Source organism: Papio anubis, chromosome 19, assembly GCF_008728515.1.
Source record: "Papio anubis isolate 15944 chromosome 19, Panubis1.0, whole genome shotgun sequence".
Taxonomy (NCBI): domain Eukaryota; kingdom Metazoa; phylum Chordata; class Mammalia; order Primates; family Cercopithecidae; genus Papio; species Papio anubis.
The window spans coordinates 13956401-13978007 of record NC_044994.1 but is presented as its reverse complement, the minus strand read 5'-3'; the positions used below and the strand labels follow the sequence as shown (position 1 = coordinate 13978007).

Sequence of the window (21607 nt, the reverse complement as noted above, 5' to 3'; positions counted from 1 at the left end):
ATGTCGAGCTTATAGGAGAAATAAGACACTAATACTTTACAATTATAGATCCGATCTTCAAACTGTCTAGCATACTTAAAAACAAACAAACATACAAAGAAAGGTATGGTAACAAAAGCCCTTACAGTACAGTGAGAATGATTCAAATTGTCACTCCAACTACAACTTCTTGGCTGGCACCGAACATAATACTGGTGCCAGCAAGGTGTCAATGCCAAAGCCAAAGCACAATGACTAGAATCAAAACTGCCCACTTAAAAGATGGCTTGTATGAATGGCAAAAATACAACATAACCTAGGAATAGTTATAAAATATATGGCCTTTAATTCACCTGCCTTATAAATTGTGAAACAGTCAACTATCATTGAGGTGGAGAGGAGTTACATTAAATATTTTGAAAAGAGGGATTGAAAATTGCTTATATACACACCTGCTATGCACTCACAAAAATTAAAAAATAAAATTGCTTATAAAATTTACTAAAACATACTTAGAAGATGTCATAAAATGATGTTTACATGAGAAAAAAAAATCGCTGAATTTCCCAAAAGGATACTAGTCTTTAAAAACCAAAATTTAAGTTGTGTCAATCATAAAAAGGGTCATAATGTTAAATACGAAAATATCTCTTTTTTTTTAGAAATGCACACTGAAGAATGTCTGATATCTGCTTTAAAATACTTCACAAAAACAAGAAAGAAGGAATAAATGAAGCACATCTGGCAAAATCTTAGTAATTATTGAGGATAAGGTTCATTATACTATTCTACTTTTTGTATGTTTCAAAAGAATTTTTAAAATGCTCACATCCACATCTGGTCTTTTAAGCAAATCTTCCACTTTAGCAACATCTCCATTGGCAGCAGCCTTAACTAATTCTTCATTGAGGTCACCAGATTCTTGGGTTTCAAATAATTTCTTCAGGAGTTGTGAGAGTCTTTCTGTAAAGCATCAAATAAAGCTGTTAATATAGGAGGATCTCAAACCTTAACTATCAAGAAACAAATATTACCCAATATTTCTATAATCTTTTCCTATTTTATTATTTCCATCACTAATGTTATTTTTCTACTATGCTACAGATAACTACCCATGCAAGTTATAATCCCTACTATAAAAAGCTGCATTAAATGCAAGCCCTGAAGTATTTCAAGTTTTCTCCAATTCATGTATATCAAATTATAATTTTAGAAAAAGTAGTGCATTATATACTAATAATTCAAGATTTAAAAGTCATAGTAAAAAGTTTATGAATAAACACAGTACTATGGGAGTACCACAATGATATAAACTTCCTTTCAGGTTTTAAGGACACTACAGTGACTCTCAGAGCTCAATACTACAGACTTTAAAATAATTCAATCAATGATTATGATCAAAAGCGACAATCTGGCCGAATGCGGTGGCTCACGCCTGTAATCCCAGCACTTTGGGAGGCCAAGGTGGGCGGATCACGAGGTCAGGAGATCGAGACCATCCTGGCGAATATGGTAAAACCCCGTCTCTACTAAAAATCCAAAAAAAAAAAAAAAAAAAATTAGCCGGGCGTGGTGGTGGGCGCCTGTAGTCCCAGCTTCTCGAGAGGCTGAGGCAGGAGAATGGCATGAATCTGGGAGGCAGCGGAGCTTGCAGTGAGCGAAGATCGCGCCACTGCACTCCAGCCCGGGCGACATAGCGAGACTCGGTCTCAAAAAACAAAAAAGAAAAGCAAAAGCAACAATCTCTGCAATATCTGGGGACATATTTTAGGGACAAACCAATTTTCTTTAGGTTGAAACCAGACATTTAAGTGCTAATAACTTTCAATAAGTGCCAACTGATTGGTTTTGACAAAAACAACAATGAACCAGGGATGAATATACCTAAACCCTTTCATAAGGTATTTTTTTCTAAACAGTATCAATCAATACAGAAGCTACAAAGCTCTACTCCTGAATTCTTGGGGTACTTATTATGAAGCAGAGAAATCACAAAATAGGGCAAAGGACAAATGACAAAGTGGGCCAAGTCCACATAATTTGAGACTAGGCTATTAACTGTCCTTCACTCTTCTACTTTGTATGTAGTCAACCTACCATAATGTCATTTAACCTCAAGGTAAAAATAAACACCGGATTTAAATGTTAAGCATACTAGCAAATGACAGCAGGAAAGAATAAACAAAAAGGCAGAGGAAGCAGAAAGCAGAACAAAAGTAAAATTGGAAGTTACTTTACATTTTCCTTTTGTTTCTTACTATTTATAGTTACAGTTCTATCTCCTTTTCCGGATGACAGCATGTACATACAGTAACTTGTAATATGTTGTAAAATGAACTGAGTCTGTGTATACAAAGCTGGAGCACAGGAAAGAAAGACTATGTGAATGATCTACTCAAGCATCCAGCAATTCACATTTTAACATAGTTTTCTACTCACGGTAGCATGTATAATAATTCATTAAATGGTAAGAGAAAAAATAACTGATATGTAAAAATATACAAGAAGAAAGCCATCTGCTAGCAATAATGTTGGAAATACAGAAAAAATGAAGCAGTCTAAGAAAATGATGGTTCTTTGGCAGAAAACAAAAGTTCTGACTAAAGAGTAGAATCTTGAATTTTAGGAATCTCAAATTTGATGTGGAAAATCCCCTAATACATCCAAGAAAAAGCACACATTTTATGGAACTTCTCCAGGGAGTACTTCGGCCAGAATAAAGGTTGTTCAACACACTAAAAAATAATAATAATTTTTAGTGAAAGTTTAAAGGTGATCAATATTCAAGTAAGGCTGTGTAATCTGGAACAAAGCTAAGCACATGTACAACATTATCCGTATATGAGAACTGGGGAATTAGCAAAGGTTTTAATGTAAACCATATTACTTTTAAAGAAATACAATATAAAACATACCACCAGATGCATTGCTAATGGCTGATCCTGCAGATGCCACCTTGGAAACTGCTGCAGGATTGTATGTCCAAGATGTTCCACAAACTTCCACCTTTAAATCACTGTCTGAATAAATCTGTTGTACTCGGCCAACTTTACCTAAAGTCTTGGGGAAAAGAAATAGATTCATATTTCCAAGTCTAAAGTATATGCCATAAAATCAATCACTAGTTTTTATATGCTTAAAGTAATAATTTTACTTATTACTAATGAAAAAACTTTCAAAGGATAACCATACGGAAATGGGTTATTTGAATAAGTACAAATGTTAAAAAATATCTTTTAATAATAATAAAACTACTTCTACAAGAATATGAGACAAATCATGATGAAGTCTATCCTATTCATATGAGTTTATAAAAATCTATTTTGATATTCAATCCTTCCTTTTTAAACCCATAAGGTACATTTTGAGAACTTGCAACTCAAGTAGTCTAAAATCTATCATCAATAAAACCTAAAAAAGAAAATCGGATTTCTAAAAACAAAAAACTAATTTGGACAAGAACGGCTCAAGCTTACATCTATGTTTAAACCATTTTTGGAATCATCTGATTTCTGCCAGTTCCTTCCCTTCCTCATATTCCTAAACCTGTGCATTTTCCCAAAATTTTATTCCATAGGTTTTTACTCTTCTTCATTGAAAATTCAACCCACTTTGACAACTATCACCTTTTTTTTTTTTGAAAATACAAAATTACCCCTCACCCCCACATACACATAGTAATTCTGATTTTTTAACTGCCTATTAGACATATTCACTTGGAATTTTCCATTATCATCTCAAACTCTATGAGGCTACATTCTTTCGTTTTTTTCTCCTCAACTTTTTATTATGGAAAACTTCCAACAGACACAAAACTGGACAATAGCATACTGAATCCTCATGTACCCATCAACCATTTGTAACAATTATCAGCTCATGGCTAATCTTGTTTCCTTTATTCCCTACCCATGCTGCCCTCCAGTACTATTTCAGTGTGTACCTCCAAACAGTAAGAACTCTTTTTTTAGTAACATATTTTACAATGCTATTTATTATCAACTCAAAGTTACAATAGTTATATATCACAAAATTTCAGTGTTCAAACTTCCAATTACCTCATAAACTACCAGTTTTTTTAGTTTGTTTAAATCAAGATCCACATAAAGTCCATACATACATTTTTTTCTTTGCAAATTATTTGTTGAAAAACAGTTCTTTGTCTTACAAAGTTTCTTACCATTTGAATTTTACTAATTGGTGTAGTTTAGTAACTCGTTGGCTCTCTGTACATAGTCAGCAAGAACCCCTTCAAGTTGGTTGCTAATGGCCCTAAGAAACCAGTGACAGCTTCCTTGTTACCCGGTATGAGGCTCATTTTGTTCACCTCTTGTCAAAGAGCTAGAATTAGCCATTTCTCCAAAAATCCATGGCTCCTTACTAAGAGAAAGGCTGCTTGCAAACCACAACCTGGGCACTAAGTTTAGTTATTACTAAAATGGTCACTGTGGAGGCATTTTCATGAATACAGCTAGGAAATAGGAGTTTTTGTTTGGGGCATTTTTTCTTATTTGTTTTAATTTTACTTTAAGTTCTGGGATATATGTGCAGAATGTGCAGGTTTGTTACATAGCCATACATGTGCCATGGTGGTTGCTGCACCTATCAACCCATCATCTAGGTTCTAGGCCTCGCATTGCATTATATTAGTTATTTGTCCTAATGCTCTCCCTCCCCTTGCTCCTCACCCCCTGACAGGCCGCAGTATGTGTTGTTCCCCTCCCTGTGCCCATGTGTTCTCATTGTTCAACTCCCACTTATGAGTGAGAACATGCGGTGTTTGGTTTTCTGTTCTGTGTTTCTTTGCTAAGGATGATGGCTTCCAGCTTTTCCCATGTCCCTGCAAAGGACATGATCTCATTCTTTTTTTTATGGCTAGGAGAAAAATTTTGCAATCTACCCATCTGACAAAGGTCTAATATCCAGAATCTACAAAGAACTTAACAAATTTACAAGAAAAAAACAAACGACTCCATCAAAAAGTGGGCAAAGGATATGAACATACACTTCTCAAAAGAAGACATTTGTTTTGTTTTTAAAGAAGCATAAATCATGAATTCAAATACTCTTTTCATTCAAATTCAAGACTACAGGGTCTTTACCTCCTCTATATTATATCTGCATCTCCTTTCACAACTCTGATAATTCTGATCCTCAAAGTCAAAGGAATAACAGAATTATCACACAAGTACTCATCTGTTTTTTGGTACATCTAACAATCTTGGAATAACAATATCAACGCTACTACATGCAATAAGATTTCTGAAAAGTGTTAAACATTTCATTTCCATGCAGTTCTTTAGGGTCTATTCTTCCTATGAAGATATAAAGAAAAATTAACTGTGTTTAAAAAATTACTTGGAATTTTCTCTCTACATGGTTATGCTAACAGAAACACATTTAGTTTCATTTGCTTCATTTTATTTTCCACTTTTAGGAATTTTCTTTTTAAATTTAATTTTGTTTTACAATTGTATTAAATATGTATGTGATTTCAAATCAAATCTATAAAACAAGACATATTCAAAGAGGTCTCCCTTACTTCTTTGCCCCTTATATCCTATTCCCTTTTTATATAGGTGACACTTATTTTTAACTTCATAGTTTATCATTGCACTGTCTGCTTTAATACCGTTTGCATTGTCCTAATAGTTATTTTATATATATATATATAAAATACATATATATATCGACTTGGTTCCCTAGTATGTGCAATACTGAAATTAGTCATTCATGTGTCCTTACCCTACCCTTTCTCTTTTCTAATATTTTGATCTAAAATAATATTTAGTCCCAGTTAATACAACTAAAAGGCAAACATATTAAATTTTTCATGTGCTCAATTTCCACCCTGTTTTTTACAACTATACTTTACATTGTTAGAACACATAATCATTATATATTCTACCCTTTCCTTTACAACATTCATTTAATCTTAGTTCAACAAATCAATACATATTCCATGATCACTAGTCCTTCACTTGATGTCTCTTCAGTTGTTTTGGTTGTCTGAAACTCATTCTCTAGCAAATTACTTAGAAAGGACTCATGGGAACAAGAATTCTCACATATTCATAGCACAGTTATACTTGAAAGTCAGTTTGGTTACATATAAAATCTTCAGCTTATATTCTTTCCTTGAGTATCTTAAATGCTATCTCACTGTTTTCTGGCATAAAACACTGAGACGAGATTTTTTTCTTAACAGCAAAATAATTTTCTTTCCTTTAGGACCAATAACCTGCCTGGTCTTTTTTCCTGGATACCTTCTCTCTTCTTGAAGATTCAGTTATTTTACCAGAATATGGCCCAGTGTTTGTTGTTCTGGGTCAGTTTTCCCAGGTATGCAATGTGCCCCTTCAACGTTTAGTTTCAAATTGTTTTCTTAATTCCAGGAAAATTTTTCTAAAATTACAAATTTTCATATTTGTTTCATTTATTTGGGTTTTGTTTCTCCTTTCTACAAGGATACCTTGTATATGTGTGTGTATGTGTGTGTGTATGTGTGTGTGAGCATGTGTGTATGTGTGTATATATATATGCTATTTCATGTTTGTTGCTTTCTCTGAAATACCTTTTGCCTTTTTTATTTTTAAAATTTTCCTGCTTTTTCACCTTCCATTTCTCTTAGGCATTATCTGTTGCATTTATTTGCTCTGCTCTGTGTTCCTTCCAACTTAGTGTTCACTTATGACTTTTTCACTTCTTTTTATTTCCTAAGTTATATCACCTCATTTCTGATTTCCTTCTCTTACATTTTTTTCATTTTCTTAATTTCTTTTAGCTCATTTTTTATTTTTTGCATTTTTTTTTAAGAGTCAGTCTCACATTAGCCCAGGCTAAAGTGCAGTGGCTATTCACAGGCATGATCCCACTACTGATCAGGGACTAGGCAGGATGGGAGGGGATGAGATGGGGCAGGAGTTGGGGCTGGATAGGAAGAGGAGGTGCTGGCCAGGAGAAGAGACTGAACAATTACAGTAGAGTGGGGGTGACAGGATACTAAAAGGGATGTGAGATGAAGTACATGGGACAGGATGGAGGCACTGAATGGGACTGGAATGGAGGGACAGACAGGACAGGAGCTGAGAGGCTGAATGAGACAGGAGATGGCAGTAGGCAAGGTGGAGAACTATAGAGGAAGACACAGCAAGGTGGAGGAGGAAGGGAAACAGAACAAGGCAGCATAAGGGATGGCAGGGTGACACAGTAATACCAAAGGTGGGAACAGAAGGACAGAAGCAAGGGATACAGACAGGGAAAGGGAAGGATGGTTGAAGAGAGGGCAGAACAAGCCAATTTGTTTCTTGCTGCTGAACATTTGATGAAAAAATGACTAAATAAAAAATTAAACTGTAGCTCTTTGGAAACAAATTCACTCTATGAAAGCACACACATTTTGAGCTGCTCTTTAATGCTCAAGTTTTAGACGCAGGCTCCCAAATCAGGAAAGCTGCACTGGTCCAGCACTGCTAGAGACCAGATGGGCACAGACCTGTATCATTCTGGGGTTAAGTATCAGGAAAACCACTGCTGACTTGCACCACATAACATTCTCCAATAACTACTCTATCAAAAAATATTAAATATTAACTGTAACCTTTTCTGGACCTTCCCAGGCTAATTTAACTGGGATAAATTAGAAAACTAAAAGCATGAGTATGTCTAGGTGTACATGGAGAATACAACTCTAGGAAGTTTTATGCCAATTTAATTTCTACATTAATTTACTTTTAAAAATGACATAAGCATACTGTAATTTCCAGCCCAGAATTATTCTATACATACTTACCGGAAGCATCGCTTCAGCCCATTCTCCATGTCCTCTTTGTAGAAGTTTAATTCGTTCCAGGTCGTAACAAACTTGTACAAGATCACCCACTTGAAACTGCGAAGTGCCTCCTTCTGCACCTTGAGCAGCTTCTCCACTTCGGACAATGTTCGCTTTAGTGAGAACAGCAGGATTGAAGGTCCACCTACAAGAGCGAAGCTAAACCTCAAAATGGATAGGTTTGCTTAATTTTAATACAAAATTCGTAAACACTGAAGATCAAAAGAGTAAGACAATCCTTTGCAATTATATCCTGAACGACTTGTGTTTCCTTTATTTTTATATATATACATATACATATATATTTGTTTTGTTCTGTTTTGTTTTTTGAGACAGAGTCTTGCTCTGTCACCCAGGCTGGAGTGCAGGGGCGTGATCTCGGCTCACTGCAACCTCCGCCTCCCAGGTTCAAGTGATTCTCCTGCCTCAGCCTCCCAAGTAGCTGGGATTACAGGCGCGTGCCACCATCCCCAGCTAAGTTTTGTATTTTTGGTAGAGACTGGATTTCACCATGTTAGCCCACCTGGTCTTGAACTCCTGAGCTCAAGTGATCTGTCTGCCTCAGCCTCCCAAAGTGCTGGCATTACGGGCATGAACCACTGCCCCAGCACCTCCTTTTCATAATTTTAATATACAAATTTGGGAAAAGAGTCATCTATAATCTTACCACCTTAATACAAGTGTAAATATTTTGGTATACTTTTGTCTATTCTCCCCTGCATGTTTTTTAAAACTGTTATAAAAGTAATACATAATTACTGTTAAAAATTCAAAATTTCAGAAACATGTAAAGTAAAAGTTCCATTTCACACAAACACCCTGGATCACCATTCCCATCCCACTAGAAACCACTATTAATATTCTACTCTGTGTCCTTATAGACATTCTATCAATATGCTGAATGACATTCATAACATAGTTGTTTTCCCATAAATGGGAATATTATATACATACATATGTATACATAGACATAGAGACACATACACACATATATTTTGTGACTTTTTTTCAGAGAATACATCTGGGAAGGTTTATTTTTTTAGTGTCACAGATACAGACCTATCTTAAATAGGTCTAAGAATACAGACCTAAATTGAATAGACTTTAATTCAATTTAACTGCTACAGAGTATTCCATCACTTGGATACATACTAATGTACTTAACTATTGTCCTATTGACTATCACTTAAAGTGCTTCCAAACTGTCACCCATATATACAGTGATGTAAAGACCATCCCTGTGTATACATCTTTGTGCACATGAGGTCAGTATTTCAGTAGAGATTCTTAAAAGAACTGTCTGATCAAAGTATACATTTCTTTCCAATTCCAGTAGAACCAAACTGCTCTACAAAGAGTGTATCATTTCCCCACACCACTACCAACTTAAAGGATAAAAATAGTATCTAGTTTTAATTTTCCATGCATGGATATTTGCCATAATTGTAATCATTGTATCAAACTAATTTGGATGCTGATGTCTTTATACAGGCATTTTCCATGCTGCTATCATCTTCAAAATAATCATTTTAATGACTACTTAATATTCCATCAAATAGATATACCACAATTGATAACAGAACACTTCCCCTAATTCCACACTGAATTCCAAGAGTAAAGGTTCCCTTGTCAAATAAGTTTCTATAATATTGGCATATTATATCCTCTTCTTAGTCCAAATGGTTATCAGCATATAAAAGACTGAGTGGTCACACCATATAAAAATCTGCTTACTAACTTTCTGTAACCACACAAGTAAACTGTTCTTTGTTTGCTTTATTTTTTCTTTTTTTGATACAGAGTCTCACTCTGTTACCCAGGTTCAAGCAATTCTCCTGTCTCAGTCTCCCGAGTAGCTGGGATTACAGGCACGCACCACAACACCCAGCTAATTTTTGTATTTTTAGTAGAGGCAGGGTTTTGCTATGTTGGTCAGCCTGTTCTTGAACTCCTGACCTCGGGTGATCCACCCGCCTCGGTCTCCCAAAGTGCTGGGATTACAGGCGTGAGCCACGGCACCCGGCCAAGTAAACTGTTCTTTCCAAAGCAATCACAAAGAGAAAAAAGTGCCTCTGACCAGTTAAAAATAAAAATCATATACACGAAGTTTTCTCTTAGCCATATCAACAACAGTGCCTTTTATCTCATTCTCAATTACCCAAAATTTACTAGACGTACTATCCTGCCCAAACAGAGCAGCCATCACACAAGTGCTCCCTCTGCTGAGTGCTTTTCCCAGTGAAACCCAGTCTATCTTTTAGGTTTACTCCAAGTGTTAATTACCCCTCTGCAGTTTTCTCTAATTTGCCCAGTAATGACCACTCTTCTCTTGCACTCTCAAAAAATTCTGAATACTTACCAATCATATTATTTTTAACATGTTATCACAGTTATTTCCCATTCTCTCTATCCAAGCTAAAAAGGAAACCCCTTCAAAGCAGGAGACGATGTCTCATCTTTGTGATCCTAGTACTAATCACACGGCCTAATACAGAATAAGTACTTAGTAAGTTCTGTTGGATAAAGAACAAAAAGATCTTCTAGAACTCAAGTATCATATTACTGTTAGCACTCTACTGCCCAAGAAAAATTTCGAACAAGAAAGAATTCTGCAAATACTCCTCCTAATTAATGCTAACCTAACATTCCCAAAGAGAATATTTAACACAAAATGTGTTAGTACATGCTAATCAGAACTTAAGTCATATCCTTAAGATTTTTTTCCTTTTTATTTATTGACTAATAGGCAATAATTGTACCTTTTTTTTACTTCTTTTATTAATGACAGCTTTATTAAGATGTATTTCACGCACCATAAAATTTACCCACTTAAAGTATATAATTCAGTGGTTTTTAGTATATTCATGGAGTCGTACAACCATAACCACTATCTAATTTCATTTTTATTATGTCATAAAGATACCCCATAACTATTAGCAGTTATTCCACATTCACCCCTTTCCCCAGGCCCTAAATAACCAGTCATATACTTTCTTGTTTCTATGGATTTGCTTATTCTGGATATTTTATATAAATAAAATCACACAATGTGATCTTTTGTGACTGGCTTCTTTCACTTAGCATAATTCAAGATTCATCTATGTTGCAGTATGTGTCAGTACTTGATTCCTTTGTGGTATGTATGAATATATCATATTTACCAGTTGATAGGCATTTGGGTTGTTTCTACTTTCTGGAGCTTAAGAATAATGCTTCCACAATATTCATATACAGTTTTTTGTATGGACATACATTATTAAATTCTTTTGGGTACACACCTAAGAGCGGAACTGCTGGGTCTATGGTAACTCTACGTTAAACATTTTGAGAAACTACCAAACTGTTTTTTAAAGCAACCCAATTGTTTTACAGTGTTACCAGCAATACATGATGGGTCTAATTGCTTTACATCCTCAACAAAAGTTGTTTTTTTTTTTTATTCAAGCCATCTTAGTGTGTGAAGTGGTATGCCATTGTGGTTTTGCTTTGTAGTTCCCTAATAGTAATATCAAGCATCTTTTCATGAATGTTGTGAACAGAACCACATCCCCTTAGAATTCATATGCTGAATCCCTAACCCCCAATGTAACTGTATTTACAGATAAGACCTTTACAGAAGTAATTAAGATTAAATTATAGGTGGGTCTCAAATACAATAGGGCTGGTACGCTTATAAGAGGAAGAGACATCAAAGATTTCCCTCTCCAAGTGCACACAGAAGAAAGGCCATAATGAGGAGAGAAGGTGGCCATCTATAGACCAGGAAGAAGGGCCTCAACAGAAACCAACACAGTTGGCACCTTGATCTTGAACTTCTAGCATCCAAAAGTGTGAGAAAATACTTTTTTTTCTTTTTTGAGACAGGGTCTCACTCTGTCACCCATGGCGGACTGCAGTGGCGCGATCATGGCAAACTCCAGCCTTGACCTCCCTGGGCTCGAGCAATTTGCCCACCTCATCCTTCTGAGTAGCTGGGATAAAAGCACATGCCATCACAGCTGGCTAATTTTTTCTTTTTATGTATTTTTTGTAAAGACAGAGTTTTGTTATGTTACCCAAGCTGAGAAAATAAATTTCTATTGTTTAAGCAACCTAGTCTGTGGTATTTTATTATGGCAACCCTAGCCAAATAATACAATGGCATTATTAACCATCTCTATAGCGTATTTTCTTTGGAAAACTGTCTATTCAAATCCTTTGCCCATTTTTCTATTAGGTTTTAACTACTGAATTTTAAGAGTTCTTTACATATTCTACATAGAAGTCCGTTATTAACCCATATAATTTGCAAACTTTCTGTCTCATTCCATGGGTTGCCCATTTTCTTGATAGTCTCCATTAAAACACAAAAGTTTTTAATTTTGATGAAGTACTATTTCTCCACTTTCTCTTTGGTTGCTTCTAATTTTGGGGTCATATCTACTAAACCATTGTCTAATCCAAGGTCATGAAGATTTATGGCTATGATTTATTCTAAGAGTTTTCTAGTTTTACCTTTTACCTTTAGGTCTATGTTCAATTTTGATATAATATTGGTGTATGGTGTATAGTAGGGGTTCAACTTGTTTGTTGATATCCAATTATCCCAGTACCATTTGTTGAAAAGACCATTCATCTCTCACTGAAGTATCTTGAACTCTTGTCAAAAATCAACTAACCAGCCAAGTGCAATGGCACATGCTTGTAGTCCCAGCTACTCAGGAGTCTGAGGCAGGAGGATCTCTTGAGCCCAGGTGTTCTGTGCTATAGTGCGCCATGATTGTGCCTATGAACACCCCACTGAACTCCAGCCTGAGCAATCTAGCGAAACTCCATCTCTTAAAAATAAATAAATAAATAAATAAATTGACCTAAATGCAAGGGGCTTATTTCTGGACTCTCAACTCTATTCCATTAATCCATATGTCTAACATTACATCACTAATATACTATCTTTATAACTGTAGCTTTGTGGTTAAGTTTTGAAACCAGGAATTGTGAGATCTCCAACTCTGTTCTTCCTTTTCAAGACTATTTTGATAACTGTGGGTCCCTTGAATTTCCATATGAATTTTAGTATCAGTGTGTCAATATCTGCAAAAAAAGTACCAGGATTTTGATAGGGATTACACTTAAATCGGAAGATTAGTTTGGGAAATACTGCCATCTATTGTGGGTTGAATTATGCCCCCTTCCAAAATATGCTGAAGTCCTAATCCAGGTATCTGTTAATGTTACCTTATTTGTAAATAAGGACTTTACATATGTAATCAAGTTAAAGTGAGGTCATACTGGATTAGGGTAGGCCCTAAATTCAATGTTTAGTGTCCTTATAAGAGAGTCATGTACAGATACCCACCAAGAAATACAGACTCACAGGGAAGAAGGTCATGTGAAGAGAGTGGCAGAGAATATAGAGTGATGCATCTACAAGCCAAGGAAAAAGGATTGCTGGGAAGCACCAGAAGCTCAGAGAAAGGCATACAACAGATACTCCCTGAAAGTCTCCAGAACAAACCAATCTTGCCAACACCCATAATGTGGACTTCTAGCCTCTGAAACTGTGAAAGAATAAATCTCTGTTAAGCCACCCAGTTTATGGTAATTTGTTATAGCAGCCCTAGGAAACTAATATCCCATCTAAACAATATTAAACCTGATCTAAGAACATGGAATGTTTTGTCATTTATTTAGGTCTTCTTTAATTTCTTTCAACAATGTTCAGTAGTTTTCACTGTACAAGTCTCGCATCTCCTTGGTTAAATTTATTCTTAAGTATTTTATTCTTTTTGATGCCATTATAAATGAAATTGTTTTAATTTCATTTTCATATTGTTCACTGTTAGTGTACAGAAATACAACTGATGTTCCTGTATCAATCTTGGTTCCTGCAATCTTGCGGAACTCATTTATTAGCTACAACGGCTTTTGTGGATTCTTTGGGTTTTTCTATATACGATATCAGGTCATCTGTAAACAGAGTTAGTTTTACATCTTCTTTTTCTTTTACTTCTTCCTTTTATTTCTTTTTCTTACCTAGTTGCTATGACTAGAACCTCTGGTACAATGCTGAACAGGAGTAGTAAAGTGGACATTCTTGTCTTGTTTCTGATATTAGGGGGTAAGTATTCAGTCTTTCATCATTAAAGATGATGCTAGCTGTGGGTTTTTCATAGATGTCCTTTATCAAGCCAAAGAAGTTCCCTTCTGGTCCCAGTATTTTTAGTGTTTTTATCATGAAATGGTGTTGGATTTTGTCAAGTACTTTTTCTGCATCTACTGATATGATCATGTATGTTCATAAGATTTGAATACAATCAGACCTAATGCTATACCTTGGTAAGCAACTTAATGTTAACTTTTCTTATTCTGTATAACATCCCTTCCCCCAAAGAACCTCAGGGAGTTAGCTTCTTGATGTACATGTCAGTAAGACAACTATTCAATTTATTGATTTTTCTTTAAAATATTATAAACTTACTAGAGTGAATTAGATATATTTTGGCCCAAATAAAATTAAAAAGACATCCCTAGCCTCCAAGAAACTTGCAATTTAGAAATCAAATGAATTTTAATAGGTAAAAGTAAACCTAAATAGATGAAGAGTATAAGCATATATAATACTATGGAGAGTAAAAGGAGAGAGGAGGTTCCCATATCATATAAACTCAATATTTATAGGATGTAGAGGAATTAATCCAGGTAACGAGGGAGAAAAAGAGGAGCGGGCATTTTACTTAAAGGGAGTAGTATGTTAAAAGGTACAGAAGTGAGGAAATGCACACAATTTTATATTGCTGATAAGGATTAGTGTGTGTGTACATATCTGTGGCAACACCAAAATCGCAGAGCAGAAACAATCTGGCTTCACCCTCCCCAATAGAAAACCAAAAAAAAAGCAAATATCTAGCACCAGGATTATCACCAGCAATATCCCAGAACTCAAGTCTGAAGCTGAAATGATCCCTGGGGCCAGAGATATGAAAAACTCCAAGCAGATAATAAAAGAAAGAAATTTCTGAATCTGCAACATCCTTCCCCCATCTACCAGGCACAAAGCACAGAAAATTCCCCCAGGAATCACAGTCTCTACCCTGGAAAAAGTGAGATCAAGGCAGAGAGCCAGCTTCCCCACCATCTTGGGTTCCCTTGCAGGAAAATTATTCCTGCCTCAATCCACAGGAAGCCTTATGAGTACCTGCAGGAAGAAAAATCCCTAAGGGTAACTACAGTCAAAGAGAAGATACAGGACTAGCAAGCTTGGCCCTTGAAACTCTGCTCTTTATCTCAGCCAAAACAGACATCAAATCAGAGTGGCTGTTCAGCAGCACTATACTGTAGGAGGCATACATTCCATGGGTCTTCTGGCCATAAATCCCTAACCAGACTTCCCACACAGCCGAGGTACCACTTTTGGGATCCGCTCCCACTCCTTTCCGCCCAATTCAGGATGAACAGAGTTCCAAACATTTGTGACACCCAAGGCAAACTGGGGCTTAAAGCACCATTTAGTTCTGAAAAGGAGGCAGCAATCTAGAATTGAGGGGATTCAACAGGCAATTGCAAAGAACCTCTAAGCAAGTATGCCCTAGAAAGACCAAAACAAGCAGACAGCAAAAACTAGAAAAAAAAAAAATGATCCTTCAATATGAAGCCATAAAAGGCTGGTAAGAAACAAAATAAACAGGAAGCCAATGGACAAAGCAAAGTGCCAATGACCAACCCTAGTAAGGCAGCAATGTGTAAGCTCTCAGTTAAAGAATTCAAAATAGCAGTTCTAAAGAAACTCAGTGAACTCTAAGATAACACAGAAAACCAACTCAGAAAGTTATCAGAGAAATTTAACAGAGGTGGAAATACGTTTTCAAAATCAAACAAAAATCCTAGAACTGAGAAATATATTTGTTGAAATGAAAAATGCATCAGAGGCTCTCAACAGCAGAATTAATTAAGCAGCGGAAAAAAATAAAAACAGTGGGACTGGATATAGGCTATTTGAAAATACACAGAAGAGAAAAAAGAATGAAAAGGAATGGAGAAGGCCTACAGGATACACAGACTAACCTCCAAAAAGCAAAATTGAGTCAATGGCATTCAAGAGAGAGTTGAGAAAGAACAAGGGGTAAGTTTATTCAAATTATAACAGAAAACTTTCCAAATCTAGAGAAAGATAAAAGCAAAAACTATAAAAAAAAAAAATCAATGTACAGCAAGGTCAGAAATCATCAAACAAATAAAAACCAAATAATAACCAAATAGACTACCCCAAGACATATACTAACCAAACTCTTAAAGGTCAAAGACAAAGAAAGGATCCAAAAATAAGCAACAGAAGAGAAGGAAATAACACATAAAAGAGCATCAATTCATCTAGCAACAGACTTTTCAACAGAAACCATACAGGACAAGAGAGAGCAAGATGACATATTAAAAATGCTAAAAGAAAAAAACTGGTAATAAAGAATACTGTACCAACCAAAGCTTTCCTTCAAACATGGAGGGGAGATAAAACCTTTCCCAGATGAAAAAAAGCTGAGGAAATTCATCACCATCATTTCTTACAAGAAATGGTAAAGGGAGTTCATCAATCTAAAAGAAAAGGATAGTAATAGCAAAAAGAAAACATGTGAAGATACAAAATTCCCTGGTAAAAGTAATTACACAGATTCAGAATACTCTAATACTATAATTATGTGCAATCCCCTCATAACTCTAGTATAAGACTAAAAGACAAATTTATCAAAAGCAAACAGTTAAGAGATACGGAATATCAAAAGATGTAGACAGAGACAACAAGAAGTCACAATGTGAGGAGTTAAAAAGTGTAGAGTCTTTTAGTTTTCCTCTGTTTGATTTTCTTTGTAATCAAAGTTAAGACGTCAACTGTTTAAAATAATTTGTTATATGTATAATACAGGGTCAAGCCCTACTGGGCCTATGGGTTTTTTTCTTCGTGTGCAGAGATGAGAGAGAAATCCTCATTGGGCGCCAGATATAGGGTGCAGCCCTACTGGGCCTGTGAGTTTTTTTCTTCATGTGCAGAGACGAGAGATCGTAGAAATAAAGACACAAGACAGAGATAGAAGAAAAGACAGCTAGGCCCGGGGGACCACTACCACCAAGACATGGAGACCGGTAGTGGCCCCAAGTGCCTGGCCGCGCTGTTATGTATTGTATACAAGGCAAGGGGGCAGGGTAAGGAGTGTGAGTCATCTTCAATGATAGGTAAGGTCACACAAGTCACATGTCCACCGGACAGGGGGCCCTTCCCTATTTGGTAGCTGAGGCGGAAAGAGAGAGCGGACAGCTTACGTCATTATTTCTTCTATGCACTTTTCGGAGAGATCAACGGCTTTAATACTTCCACTAATTCTGCTACTGCTATCTAGAAGGCAGCGCCAGATGTACAGGGCAAAACATGAGAATGGACCAGGGGTGTGACCGCTGAAGCACAGCATCACAGGGAGACATTTAGGCCTCCGGATGGCTGTGGGCAGGCCTGACTGATGTCTGGCCTTCCACAAGAGGTGGTGGAGCAGTCTTCTCTAACTCCCCCGGGGAAAGGGAAACTCCCTTTCCCGGTCTGCTAAGTAACGGGTGCCTTCCCAGGCACTGGCACTACCACTAGACCAAGGTCTGCTAAGTAATGGGTGCCTTCCCAGGCACCAGTGTTACCACTAGACCAAGGAGCCCTCTAGTGGCCCTGTCTGGGCGTAACAGAGGGCTCACACTTGTCTTCTGGTCACTTCTCACCATGTCCCTTTAGCTCCTATCTCTGTATGGCCTGGTTTTTCCTAGGTTATAACTGTAGAACAAAGATTATTATAATATTGGAATAAAGAGTAATGCTACAAACTAATGATTAATAATATTCATATATAATCAAATCTATAATCTATTTCTAGTATAACTATTATAACTATTCTTATTCTATATATTTTCTTTATTATACTGGAACAGCTTGTGCCCTTGGTCTCTTGCCTCAGCACCTGTGTGGTTTGCCACCCACATATAAGATGCTTTTTGTAAGCTTCATGGTAACCAGGAAGAAAAAACATACAGTAGTTATACTAAAAATGAGCAACACAGGGCTGGGCGCAGTGGCTCACGCCTGTAATCCCAGCACTTTGGGAGGCCAAGGAGGGTGGATCACTAGGTTAGGAGATCGAGACCACCCTGACCAACATGACGAAACCCTGACTCTACTAAAAATACAAAAATCAGCTGGGCGTGATGGCATGCGCCTGTAGTCCCAGCTACTTGAGAGGCTGAGGCAGGAGAATTGCTTGAACCTGGGAGGCAGAGGTTGCAGTGAGCCAAGATCACACCACTGCACTCCAGCCTGGCAACAGAGCGAGACTCCAGATCAAAAAAATAAAACAACGCAGGCTGGGCGCAGTGACTCACACCTGTAATCCCAACAGTGTGGGAGGCTGAGGCAGGAGGAATGCCTGAGGCAAGGAGTTCAAGACCAGCCTGGGCAACATCGTAAGACCCCATCTATATTAAAAAAAAAAATTTAATGACCATGGTGGTGTGCACCTGTAGTTTCAGCTACTTGGAAGGCTAAAGTGGGAGGATCACTTGAACCCAGGAGTTCAAGGTTTCAGTGAGCTATGATCATGTCACTGCACTCCAGCCCGAATGACAGAGTGAGACCCTGCCTCAAAAACAAAAAGTGATAAAATTTGTTTAAAAAACACATTAAAACATACTACCAAAGAAAATCACCTAACCACAAAGGAAGAGGGCAAGAAAAAAAAAAGGAAGAGAAGAGTTACAAGACAACCAAATAACAAATAACAAAAATAGCAGTAGTCTTTACCGATGAATAACAACAATGAATGTAAATGAACTAATTCTCCAATTAAAAGACATAGAGTGAGGCCAGGCACAGTGGCTCATGCATGTAATCCCAGCACTTTGGGAGGCTGAGGCGGGCAGACCACCTGAGGTCAGGAGTTAGAGACCAGCCTGACCAATATGGTGAAACCCCATCTCTACTAAAAATACAAAAATTAGACGGGCTTGGTGGAGGGCACCTGTAGTCCCAGCTACTTGGGAGGCTGAGACAGGAGAATTGCATGAACCCGGGAGGCAGAGGTTGCAGTGAGCCAATATTGTGCCACTGCACTCCAGCCTGGGTGACAGAGTAAGACTCCATCTCAAAAAAAAAAAAAAAAAAAAAGACATAGAGTGGCTGAATGTGTAAAAGAAAACAGCTTTAATGACCCAACTGTGTACTCCCTACAAGAAATTCATTTCACCTATAAAGACACATGCAGACTGAAAATGAAGGGATGGAAAAAGATATTGCACACAAATGGAAACCAAAAAAGAACAGGAATAGTTACACTTTTATATCAGATAAAACAGACTTTAAGTCAAAAACTGTAAAAACAGACAAAAGTCACTATACAATTATAAAGTGGTCAATTCAGCAAGAGGATATAACAATTACATACGCACTCAACACTGGAGCAACCAAATATAAAACACAAACATCAACAGATCTAAAGGGAAAGATACACTGCAATATCTTTAATAGTAGGGGACATTTCAACATCTAACTTTCACTAATGAAGAGATCACCATCCAGATAGAAAATCGACAAAGAAATATCAAAGTTAAACTACAATCCAAACCAAATATACTTAACTGGCACACAGAATACTTCATCCAGCTGCCGTAGAACACACACTGTTCTCATCAGCACAAGGAACATTCTCCAAAAGAGATCACATATTGAGTCACAAAACAAGTCTCACTAAATTCAAAACAGTTGAAATGGTATGAAGTATCTTTTCTGACCACAATAGAATAACACTAGAAAGAAATTAGACATTATCCTGAACAATGAAAGGGTCAATAAAGAAATTAAAAAAAAAAAAAAAAAAAGAAATTAAGAAGGAAATTTTAAAATTTCTTGAAACAAATGAAAATGTAAACACAACATATCAAAATCTATGAAATATGGAAAAAGCAGTAGCAAGAGGGATATCTATAGCAATAAACACCTAATCAATCATTTAAAGCCAGGTGCAGTGGTTCATGCCTATAATCCCAGTACTTTGGGAGGCCGAGGTAGGTGGATCACATGAGATTGGGAGTTCAAGACCAGCCTGACCAACATAGAGAAATCCGATCTCCACTGAAAATACAAAATTAGACGGGCGTGGTGGCACATGCCTGTAATCCCAGGTACTCGGGAAGGTTGAGGCAGGAGAACCGCTGGAACCCAGGAGGCTGAGGTTGCAGTGAGCTGAGATCACGCCACTGCACTCCAGCCTGGGCAACGAGAGTGAAACTCCGTATCAAAAAAATAATAATAATTTTAAAAGTAGGAAGATTTCAAATAACCTAACAATACAGTTCAAGGAACTAGAAAAGCAAAAACAAAGCAAATACAATAGTAGAAGGAAGAAGTAATAAAGATCAGCAGAAATAAATGAAATTGACACAATAAAAAGAGAAAATATCAACAAAACGAAAAGCTGGATTTTTCAAAAGATAAACAAAATCAATAAATCTTTAGGTAGACTAACTAAGATAAAACCAGAAGACCCAAATAAAATCAGAAACAAAAATGGGGACATAACTGATACCACAGAAACGCAAAGGGTCATGACAGAATATCATGAACATCTATATACCAACAAATTGAAAAATCTAGAAGAAATAGATAAATTCTTGTACATAAACAACCTACCAAGATTGAGACATGAAGAAATATCAAACCTGGCCAGGCAAGGTGGCTCAACTGTAATCTCAGCACTTTGGGAGGCCGAGGTGGGCGGATCACTTGAGGTCAAGAGTTCAAGACCAGCCTGACCAACATGGTGAAACTCCACCTCTATTAAAAAATACATTAGCTGGGTGTGGTGGCACATGCCTGTAATCCCAGCTACTTAAGAGGCTGAAGCAAGAGAATCATTTGAACCTGGGAGGCAGAGGTTGAAGTGAGCTGACATGGTGCCACTCGAGCCTGGGTGACAGAGGGAGACTCTGTTTCAAAAAAAAAAAAAAAATATATATATATATATAAAAAAATATACAACCTGAACAGACCAATAATGAGTAACAAGATCAAAGAAGTAATAAAAATGTCTCCCATCAGAGAAAAGTCCCAGGGCCTAAAGGTTTCAATGCTAGATTCTACCAAACATTTAAATAAGAACAAATATCAGTCCTCTCAAACTACTGTTGCTTTTATCGGCCAGGCGAGGTGGCTCAAGCCCCCAACACTTTGGGAGGTCAAGGTGGGAGGATCACTTGAGGCCAGGGGTTCAGCGCCAGCCTGGGCAATATGGCAAGACCCTGTCTCTACTACAAAAAAAGTTTTTAATTTAAATTTTTAAAAAGAGAAAAAAAGAAAATGGCTTTTCGGATGCTGGCAAGAACACACAAAAAGGGGAACACACGTAGACTGTTGGTGGGACTGTAAATTAGTACAGCCACTATGAAAAACAGTATGGAGGTTTCTCAAAAAACTAAAAACAGAACTACCACATGATCCAGTAATCCCACTGTTGGGTATATATACCCAGAAGAAAGAATATCAGTATGTCAAAGGGAGATTTGTACTCCCATGTTTACTGCAGCACTATCCACAACAGCCAAGACATGAAATCAACCTAAGTGTTCATAAACAGACTGAAAAGATAAAGAAAATGTGGGCCACGTATGGTGGCTCATTCCTGTAATCCCAACACTTTTGGAGGCCAAGGGAGAAAGATCACTTGAGACCAGGAGTTCAGGACTTGCATGGGCAATACAATGAGACCCCTTCTCTAAATAGAGAATAGGATAGAATAGAATAGA

General features: G+C 36.9%; 1 protein-coding gene across 3 annotated transcripts in view; it reads right to left on the bottom strand.

The window, feature by feature from the left end:
• MIB1 (mindbomb E3 ubiquitin protein ligase 1) overlaps positions 1–21607 on the bottom strand; it is a 133126-nt gene that overhangs the window by 71877 nt on the left and 39642 nt on the right. For all 3 annotated transcript variants that reach the window (XM_009192508.2, XM_003914226.4, XM_021929853.2), the window contains exons 7-9: positions 7769–7952; positions 2895–3039; positions 809–942 (exon numbers count right to left, since the gene is read on the bottom strand). In XM_009192508.2, the coding sequence (XP_009190772.1) occupies positions 809–942; positions 2895–3039; positions 7769–7952 (463 nt within the window). The remainder of the gene's footprint in view (positions 1–808; positions 943–2894; positions 3040–7768; positions 7953–21607) is intronic.